General features: G+C 43.7%; 1 protein-coding gene across 2 annotated transcripts in view; it reads right to left on the reverse strand.

The window, feature by feature from the left end:
• MED15 (mediator complex subunit 15) overlaps positions 1 to 10818 on the reverse strand; it is a 672261-nt gene extending 661443 nt beyond the window's left edge. Inside the window, exon 1 of one of the 2 annotated variants that reach the window (XM_069619881.1) lies at positions 10544 to 10818. In XM_069619881.1, coding sequence (XP_069475982.1) covers positions 10544 to 10611 — 68 coding nt within the window. In that variant the 5' untranslated portion in view covers positions 10612 to 10818. The remainder of the gene's footprint in view (positions 1 to 10543) is intronic. The other variant, XM_069619882.1, reaches the window with a different exon arrangement.
• Between the last annotated feature and the right edge of the window lie 419 nt (positions 10819 to 11237).

Raw genomic sequence — 11237 nt, forward strand, 5'->3', positions numbered from 1 at the left:
CATGTGCTGCACCAAGCTCTTTGTGGACTCCTCTAGGTACTGCACTAAGCTTGCTGTACCTTTTGCCGCGAAGGTACTTATGCCACGAAGTTGTAGAATCCTCAGGAATGGAGCGGAGTCCCACAGTGGGCACCAGTTATTTTTGCCCCTCTGCAGCTGGATAGGGGTGGGGGAGATCTGGGCTGTGGGTGACCTCTGTATAAGGGTCAGTTTGGAATCCCACAATTATAGAACGCATCAAAGATTACCTCAATAATTTACAGAAAATGTGAGATAGATCAATGATTTTGATTCTTCTGAGATAAGTCGATTATGCAGTCTGAATATGAGGAAATTGATTTCTAAAGGCAGAAAGCTGTATTGTGATGAATACAATTGAGTCAATTGAGTCATAATGCTTAACCCAGCAGTCACCTTGTCCCATGTGGGGACGGCAGCCACTACCTGATCCTGACCCTGGGGGCAGCTATATATGGGAGGATCACATGGGAGGAGACAGCAACTGGGGAGATGTCATTGCTTCATTGGATAAGATGGTGTATCCCCTATTTTCCCATAACCGAATGGCCTGTTGCCATGCATCTGTTCACCTCTATAGGGAAAGTAAAGAAACCTTTCCCCTCCCCTATACCGCCAGCACCCTTTAGGCCAAACTCCAAACATAACCTTAAGAGTAAAAGGGAATAAAACCAAAAAAAAAAAAAAAACAAACACACCTTGCACTTCTAGTTCTCCTTCATGTAGAACTGATCTTCCATGTGGGATCATTGAGAAAAACCTCCAAGAATCATGCATCAGAAATCATCAATAGACTAATTCCCACAACTACCTAAATCCTCAGTTAATATCAGTGGACTTCCACATTCACCCAAGTATTGAGACAAGGAGGATGAAGGAATTGATACAGAGCAGCAAAATTGTCAAACGTGATGAGCGCGCTAGTTGCTGGATGAACGCACCTGCATGAGACCTTTAAAAATGGTAACCGAACTATAAGATGGAGCTCAGGAGAAGATGCAACATCCAAGGCAGGCAGAGGCTGGAGGCAAGAGCTGAGTGTGTGCAAGATGGAGAAACATTGTGACGTAACAAAGTGAAATAAGATTATTTTGAAAGGGCAGAGTGCCAACCCAAACCCAAACAAGAATGTATGCAAATGTGGGGAAAAGCACAAAAGAGCAGTGAGACAAGTAGATATGCCAAGCCAAGAAAGGTATATGCTACTTGAAGGTAAAAAGGAACTGTAATATGAGAAGTCCTGAGAAACATACACCAAAGCAGTTGAAAGTGCAAGAAGAGAAGTCCTGGCAGGGCAGTATAGCAGCCAAACTGCAAACCTATAAAGGAGTGTAAATCAGAAACACTATTTGTAAAACAAAGAAGGAACTTGTGTTAAAGAAGAACCTACAGGGTTGAACAGTTTTTATCCAACAGGATTGTTGTGGGCCAAGAAAGAACTGTTAGACCCAGAGACATTTGTGATACCAGTGAAGAAACCAGGGGAAGGTAATCATCCTCTGGAATGAAGATCTTTTCCATTTTGGATAACATTTACGTTGGAGCTATTCTAATTTTGTTTGAGAACACGTTTTCCAAGTACTAGGTTAAAGAGGGCACTAGGATCGGGTGGCTAGGAAAATTCCATGCTGGGGCCACGCCAATCCGGGTATCGTGCCCGACACGGCACTGAGACAGCCATGGTTGATTTAAAGTCCAACCTGGCGGTCATCCAGCACTCCTTATGTTGATGGATCTTTCAATTTGGTCGACCACAAGCTATTGGCAGCTAGGCTTCAATCCTTGGTTGGCTATACCGACTTAACGACGCAATGGTTGGTCTCCTTATTGGGCCCTTGTAATGCTTGCATTGTTATTCACGATGCCTCTTCCTCTCCCACTCTTCTGACACGGGGTGTTCCTCAGGGTTCCCCACTGTCACCAACACTTCAACATCTATATTCTTCCTCTCCTTTTGCTGCTGGATGACCTGGGTGTCTTGTATACTAATTATGCTGATGAGACCCAGGTCATACTTGAACTGTCTGACTTTTATTCTGTAGACTCTGATGCTATTAATTCTATTTACACTCATTCATTCTTGAATGACCCAGAATTAAATGGCCTTGAACACAGATAAAAATAAAAGGATATTCTCATCGCTGCCTCTAGCCATATGCTTAGAAATCTCTAATGAATATGCAGCATTATTGATCTCCAACGTATCTATTCCCATGGTTCAGAGAGTTAAAACTCTCCATGTTACCATTGATGCAGAACTTACCATGATACTTCATGTGTCTAAGAATAGTGCCTCAAGTGGTTGGATTAATAAGCAGCTCGGCTTTTTGCGTCCTTTTTTGTCTGTTAACAATATGTCCATTCTAGCCTCGGCTTTGAGGCTAGATTTTAACAGTCTCGTAGCAGACACTGCTAAATCCAATCTGGCCACCCTTCAGATTACACAAAATGGTGGGGTCAGAGCACTGCTGGGTCTTCCAATACGGCATAACCATTAATGAAACCAGACAAAAACTGCACTTGTTGTCCATCAAGCACCGGATTTCTTTTAAGATCCTTACACGTACTAGTGTTTGAACACCGAGTCCCCCCTAAATTAGCGCATTCAGCGTTATGTACCGGTACAACCCCTGAGGTCACTGAACAGGCTGGGATTAGCCAGACCAGATTTTGCCTTGCAAAATTTGGGAAATCCTGGTTTAATGTTGTGGCCCCTGTTATGTGGAACTCAATTCCTCTACACCTTAAGCTATCCATCTCACTTGTTGATTTCAAAAAGAAGCTGAAGACCTTTCTCTTTACGGCCCCTCAGCTTCCATTTTCTTTTCTGGATTCCTGCACTCTCTTTCTTGGATTGTCCGTTTGAGGCCTGCGGGGGATTTGGCGCGTTACGATGAATTAAAGTAAATAAGACATTTCCCTTGTCACTTTTTTCATTTTGTTTGTAGTGTGAGGGTCAGGATAGAAGGTTTGGACACAAGGACGCCTTTTGACAAAGACAGATCTTTAGAATTTAGGTAGGGAAACTACTCTTAGAACAGGGTCAGAGGCACGTTTAAGTTAATTAAAAAGGTCTTTAACCAAAAACATGACAACTTGTGTGTCCGGCTTTCATTTTGGACACTTCACAGTATCCATTTTAACTACCTTTCTGGGAACAATCTAGGTCATCCCTGCTCCAAGATCCTCCCAAAGATGGTACAATATAAGGGCTTGCGCCTTGCAGACAGTCTGTCCCCACTCGGTATTATCCTTCCTGTGTCTCTTTCACACTCCCTTATCTCATCCTGCTCTCCTCCCTCTTACTCCACACACCGTCTACTGACACTTCCTTCTCCATCCCTCCAATGTCAGTCTCTCACACACGCTCTATCGCTCGCTCCCACACACGGCACTCCATCCCCAAAAAAAAGAGCCTGTGCTCCAAAGATAAAATGGAATGGCATTCCACCTGCACTCAAGTGGGAAAACGAAAACGCACATTACAATACACAAATAAGAGCCTTGCCTTAATAAAGCAAATCATGCACTCAACATCTGTCAGCTAGTATAAATACGGAATTTGCCGAATATTCCATTTCAACCACAAATGTGTTTTTTATCTGATATGGTTTAAATGGAGAATGATTCCCTAGTGAACCAAATATGCAGGAGTGCTGAAGATAAAACAAATAACATGCCTCTTTTGGTAGGCGAGTCAGCACAGGCCCCCATTTACAGCATAGGGGGAAAGAAATATTACTCTCAGTACTATCAAAAAATAAAGGGATATGGGTCTCTGCGACAAAGGCCTTAGATAAACTGTTAATAGCTTAGTAAGTTGAGCACACGCTACAGGGATACATGTAACCAGCAGATAACAGTCACAATAAGATAGCTCAGCAGGTTACGTGCCTATTGCAGAGATCTGTCTGTAACCAAAGGTCATATGTTCAATACCAGTGAAATAGTCTCAGTGGTATTGGAACCGCCGTTGTGATGTGTGAGTAATATGCCAAGCGGGCGCTAACAGCTTACACTACTGGCCGCTTACATCAGGCCAGCCTGCACTTCACAGGTTTGATTCTCAAAGCAAGGCAGACAAAATCCTTCATAGGTCAGTAAATTACCATGAATTGGGCAATAGTAACAATTGTTCTTTACAGTGCTGTGAACCTACAGGAATGTGGTAGCTTGCACCATATCAAATACCAAATAGTTACTTGTAAGTTGCAGAAACCAATACGAGTGTAATGGTTAAGGCAAGGAGCAAAATGTGCATTCGCCACCAGCTGCTGGCTAGCGATATTGAACTCTTGGTGACTAAGAAATTATAGCATTGAGGTGGCAAGTGACTTTTTGATGGCTGGCAAGTAGCTTGCAACTTGAATTCTTCGCTCCAATTTAAGGGGCCATTTTATTTCACTTGCTGCAAGTTTGTGTGCCTGACAGTAAGGTCAGAGGTTCCAATCCAAACAGCTAATTATAGAGATTAACATGGACACAAAAGGTACGGATTGCTGCTTTATTCAAAATTGGGAACATACAAATAGAGCACCGGCTCCTGCCCATTCCGTGTCCCAGTCCTGAAGCTCCAAGGAGCGTGATCCGTGAAGATTGACGGTATGAATGCGTGCACTCAAGTGTACAGAGCAAGAGGATGACTGTGCACGTTTTAGGTGACTGGGAGAGCCAATGGGATTGTTCTTGCTTTAGATACTATAGGTGTAGCATTGGGTTTTAACTTGATAAAATGTGCAAAGTTCGAGACAACCAGTCTCATTCTTGAAAACGTTGGGTTCCCAAATTAAAGTGTCATCATTGACTCTGTGCCTTGACAATTGATAGAACTTGGTCCAAGTGCTCCAGATCTAGCTTTATTGCCAACGTGTCTTGCTCCAAACACCATGATATTAGGTAGCAGTTTTCCCGATTACATGCACAGGTCCGGAGGAGCACCTCTCCTTGAACTCACACTTTACGGTGAACTGCCCTAAAATCTCAATTGGGATCTCCCCATGTGCATTGGCAATCACAACAATTTAATTTAGGGTACATATATTGAACTTGGTCTTCCACATAAAAGGATTAGAGAATAATCTGATCCCATGGTCACAAACAACTGTGTCTGTGCCAGTGATCCTTATGGTGGGACGCAGTTTAGCACTTCACACCAACTGTGTACATACCTTTATCACTTCCTACATGTAGCACATCACTGTTTAGTGTGCAACACCCGTCTAGGTGCCTCTTCCTTCTGCATGCCCTGCACATGACTTGAAAGCATTCCTCGTCATTAGCCATGTGGTCAGGGCTCCCACCCCTAAAATATCTGCTGGGAACATAACCACAAGTGTCCTCTGGAAACTTCTGTACAGTCTCTTGACCCTTGTTCTATCCGAATACGTCGGTGGGTGCATGCTTCACTTTTAGATTCCTGGTGGCCAGATTGGTGGCCACATTAGTCTCACTTTCAGTCTTCAATATATCTGGTTCCAATTCCGTCATACAGCTCTCTGTGTTCTATTCCTTTGCTATTTCAATTGCCTTCTCAAGAGTTGGATCTTTCTCCATCCACAATGCGTACCGAATTGTATGAATGTCCAACTCAATCGTGAGTAGCCATTTCTCAAATGTTCTTCCTAGCAACGGTTAAATTCACATTTGACGGCCAAACCTCTTAAGGCAGTTAGGGATTCCTGTGGACCCCCCACCCCTTCTACTGCACACGAGTGGCAAAATAGTATCTGGCCAGAGTCTTGCACTCCTTTGTAAAATGCTCGTCAAGCTTCGTTAGACTTACTTCAAAACTATTAAGACAATCTTGCTCTTGAGGTACAAGTTCTTGCAGCCTTTTAAACATGGGATGACCGTCATGTCCGCGACAGGGAAACAGTGGAGCATCATTACCGTTAATGCAAAGTCTGTACCATAAACTCCAAACATATTTAAGAAACCCTTTCACTCGGTCTTTCCATTTAACAGTCGGTTCAGCACGTGATGGTAGAACAATGCAGGCCCATATTCGCCATGAGCCACTAGCCTGTGGTGTCCCCAAAAGTCAATTCACCTGGTAAGAATTCAAAACAATCACTACAAACTTGCATTGCACCCAGCCACCATTGGAGGGAGCCGACAGGTCTACGTTTGCATAATTGCTGATTTGATCTATATCCTCCGACACAAAAGGCTGTCAACCTTTCACCGCTCACAACAGTGCATGTAGATGCTGTAAATCACCGCCGTATGCAGAGATTCCACTGTGGTGATTCGTCATCACAGACAGCCGATTACGCCGACTTTCCAACTGGTCTGAATCACGGCAGGCAGACCCTCTCTGGATGCTGGCCAGTCAAGCTCGGCTACTCACCACCAAGGTTTGCCATTCCTGTACCCTGCGTGTCACTAAACCGCAGTAGGATAGCGCTTGCTGCTACTTGTGTGCATCGGCAACCTGGACTGGTACTTCGCCACAGTTATAGAGATGAACTTGGATGCCAAGTCACAGTCTTTCTTTATTCACAATTGGGTAGATAGGATTACAGCCCGGGCGCCTCAGGCATCTCTCCTCAACCCAGTCATGATGCTATTGGATTAATATGACTTCTGCAAAAACCCACGTGTAGCCTGCAGGAAATTAATTGCAATCCCTACAAAATATCCCAGAGGGTTAAGTTTGCTGCATGCATCTTTCCAGACCAACTTTCATGTACATCTACCCAAGGTTGATAATACACTGATTTCTGTTGATTTGTTTAATGGCTTACTTGCTGCACTTGTTAAGACTTCAAGTCTTATTTGAAGAAGAAAAAAAAAAAGAACACACACGCAAGTTTTATTTCGTCTTCCCAAAATTACGAGACAGGAGAGTGTCTCCAACAGAAAGCATGTCCCTCAACATTAGAGTTGACAGGATTTACATTTTGAGTGTTACAAAAGGAACAATGTCCAATTAACAAGTAAAATGTGATTATTCCAAGTCTGAAAATCAGGACACACACACACACACACACCCCCCCCCCATCCTTAACTACAAGGCCGCTACCGCAGGCCATGTAATATATATCAAAGTCCCCTTCTCCAATTTGGACCTTGGGAAGAAAGTACTCCTGAACATCTAAACGTTATGTATGCAGCAAGTGCAAATACTTGTAATACCCGTAGCAAAAGATAAAGAAATTGGACATCTAACAGACACAAACCTTCCCTTGGTTTATTTTTTCTCCCTCACATAGAACTTGGTATTGTTTTTGGTTTATTTAACGAGTTTCGGCTTCTTTATTAAGAAGCACATGGACCTACTCCCATTATTCCCCCCCAAACTTCCCACCCCCCCCGCCCCCAAGACTGCTGACTCATTGACAACAGCTAATTTCACTATGGCTTGGCCCTGTCTGGGCCCATAGAAGGCAGTAGTGTCCCACTACGGCCAAATCCCCATAAGGTCACATGATACCCCTCAACATCGAATGGCTAACCCCACACAGAGAAGTATTTAAGGGAATGCAAAAAGGGCTTGGCCCTGGGCGCCAGCCATCGCAGTGACGGGGTCAATCAGAACCCACATCGTTGCCCGATTGAAATAATTATTTTACAAAACATGCCAGGATGTTTTATAGTGCGTTTCTAAAGCACCTGCTGCCTGGATGTTGTTCACAGGTACATTCTGCTCTTATCAATTAATCCTGTAAAGCTTTCGGTGTTCAATATAGTACACACACCAGGCCGATTCTCAAACCTTTCTTAGCGCAATTGAGAATATTCACTAGCACAGCTCACAAATTGCAACAAATATAGGTGCACCCCAAATCCACAAAGGGCCTCTTATTGTGGCCATTTTCAAACACCGAATCCACAAAAGTTGCATGAGAAAGATGAAAGACCTTCCCCTGCCGTCTGTTTGGACTATGTGCAGGGCAGGCCCAATGCATGAGATTCATTTCGGAATCTTTCATGCATTTCCTTTGAAGTGGGCGGGCAGCAGCATTAACCACTGGGTACTGAGAGCCAGTAATAAATTAAAATTAAGGGGGCATGGCAGCACATCTTTGCAACCACGGCTGAAACGCACAGGTCACCTTTGAGAATAAAATGAACTGGGCATTTCTGAAATGAGCACAAATGAAAAAAAGTACATCCTCTGTGCTTTGTTCGTTTGCACACATTTTTGAGAATCTACCCAAGTGCGTCTGTTCCCTAAATGACAGCTCCTTTAGAATTCTCACCCTTCTGTGGTGAATATATGGATCACGTACAATCCTGAAAGTTGAAATGCATTTTGATTGATTTGAGAGCCACTGTTTTTCATAAGATCATTTTGGAGAATGTTGTGCATTTGCCAGATCACAGTACCAAATTCCAGCAAAAGAGAGTCAGCCTTTTCTATGTTTGGGGTTGATAAAGCATAATTGTTAGTCACCCGTACTGCACTGCACATAAATACAAAAATGTAAGTAGCCGAACCAAACAGCACAAGCTATAAAAAAAAAAAGTAACATGGCATCAGTATAATGCAGGTCTATAGCTTGGTTCTACCAATAAAGAGTATTATTCGGGAGAGGTGATTAGGTAGTCCACTTCAAGGCGGTGGAAAAAAAGTGCTTAGGCTCATATCCTTGCTTTACCAGATGATGATACAGTATATCCTGGACAAATCATCTTATCTCGCTGCATAGTAACACAGATCTTTAGCGAGAATAGTTTCAGGTGTGCTTATTTGGCACAAGAAATGGGTTGCTTTTTTAAACAATTTCAAAAAGGTACTTCCGCCCATCATAAATAACAGTCAACAAGTCGACTGTTGGGTGTATTTAAAGCTTTAAAATGCAATAGAAAAACACAGATTAAGTCTTTTAAGCTTACATCAATGAATATTCTGGTACTCGTCTATTTGCCTTGACGTTGGAAAACATGGAGCCAGAATGAATCTCCTTTTGCATAACATGCTTCTATAAAGTGTTGTTTTTATAATAAAGTTGGTTTATGAGATTTGTATACTTTTCAAGTCTGTGTACAAAACGGCTATTCTTTTAGTTCATTAATGTCAAACATAATAGCACCTTGATATACACAAGAACTGGGAAGAAATGTATCAAGTGCAGAAATTGCACCCTGCATAATGTGCAGAAATTGCTGATTGGCTCAAATCACTGCTTAACCAACATGTGCTATACTCAGCAACTCATTTAATAGTGCGATTCCCAGCCCATCAAAATTGCCATTCTCTAAAATTTCAGAATTGTTAGCCCTTCAAGTGATTTAGTTCTCATAGTATGCCAATCAAAAATAAAAGTCTCACTCATGGCTTAGCTAGCTATAGTGTTGCTTCATGTACAATAGTGGCCTATTGAAAAGGGCCTATATCATTTATTTATTTTGATTTTTTTACAAAGTTGCCTTCATAAACTTAATTCCACAAAGTAATGTGTGTCTTCACTAATATCAATAATGCTTGAAAAACATATACACTCTGCAGTGCACGCATGCACCTTAATGGTAGCTTCTAATTTATATCCACTATTTAATCTATGTGTACTTTTCTCATTGCTTCTAAATTGTCTCCTTGCTGGACTGCTCTTACATTGTGGGGTTGCCAGGCTATGTGTACCTTATTAATACCACCACTGATCTGTGTCCTGCATCTCCGACTACACCCTCCTCCTCATGACTGCTACTTTCAAAATGTGTTATATACAACACCATCACAGTTGACTGCGAGTGTAGTCCTTGAAATGCCACTTGTTTATGATTTTGATTCCAGCAAGTGTGAAGAGGGGAATGCACTGGAGGGAAGCACTCATGCATATCTCCATTGCTGCTTGGCAGCATACCCAGCTATGGGTTGTGAGTGCAATGAGCGAGGGGGCACGACCATAGCTTTTGGATCACTTAATTACTCTGGTTCTGTGTAGGGAGACAAAAGGTGTCTGTGCCCCGAACACATCTTTAAGATATCCCTGTCCACGCATGGCTGACAACGCACCGGGAGCAGAGATGAAGATTATAACCAGGTAGAGCATACTTTCGACAAGCAGCACATACGGCAGGTTGCATACTGGACAAGAAACATTAAAGGAAGCACAAATATGAGAGGCAGCACGTGGAGGACAGGCGAGGCTTGTGTGACAGGACAGATGAATTACTAAGTAAAATACATGTCCACACATCAATTATAAAGGCAGCGAACGGTGGATTTTAAACTGCTCATTGAATACTACTGAACACCTGGCAGTGAGTGCATGTGACAGCAGCTAGGCCAGGCATTAGGGGCAGACTGTGCATGGCACCCATCAAACAAGAAGCAGTCCAACAGGCTCTGCTTATGAATAGGCAATTGGGAAAAGTAGTATATACACAAGATGACACTGATGACAGGTAGAACTAACATGCGACACTCATAAAGAAGCAACATACAACTCGTGGGTGCCAGGACACCACGAGAGCTGCGGCTGGCGGGAGGTCCCTACGCCCCCCTCCCCGTTTTTGGTCCCCTCCGCTGGAGTTCCACATCCTCCAGCCCAAAGCCCGACACACCCCTTGCACTCACATCTGGCTGACCAGCTTCTGTCTGAAGGCCGCGCTGCGCCAATCTGTCTCTTGCCCGCTCACGTCCATTTTTTTTGTCCGCCCCCGCAGTCTGCCGCCTATGCCACTACTCCTCAGTCACCCACACAGGAACTTACGCAAGGCACGGAACGGCAGGAGCATGCCGGGAGAAGAAGTCCCGGCAGCTTCCAATATGCCGCGTCACGTGGCGCATGATATCATAAACACAGGCAGGTATTACAGTTTTTGCCGGTGCGATTGGCAGCCATCTTTTTCGGCTTCACCTAAAGAAGACTGCGTGGTCTAGAATTTTGGACACGTACGAACTCACCGGCGCACAGTTAACAACTAGAGCGCTAACTCAGCTCCCACGTCACAAAAGCTGCCAACTCTCGGCACGCTGTCTGGCGCTCGATCAGCTGCACTGGGAGCTATTGGAGCCCAACACTTTCACTTTCGTTTGGTTCATTCGTGTTCGGAGTCTTACATTTTTTTTCAAAGGACACCAGAATAAAGAGAAAAAGAATCCCATGGATATAACTTTTTGAAAATGACAAGGACTCACAGGGTGGGTAGGGAACGGCTGAGAACACATTTTGCTGGTGCACCGTCCCGCTTCCTCAGGCAAGGCTAGGTTAGGCTAGCCCAAGGAAACTCCAAAGACCAGTCCCCGAGCCGATCTCCTATCCGTAATG

This window comes from Ambystoma mexicanum, chromosome 10 (assembly GCF_040938575.1).
Source record: "Ambystoma mexicanum isolate Mex_15411 chromosome 10, UKY_AmexF1_1, whole genome shotgun sequence".
Classification (NCBI taxonomy): domain Eukaryota; kingdom Metazoa; phylum Chordata; class Amphibia; order Caudata; family Ambystomatidae; genus Ambystoma; species Ambystoma mexicanum.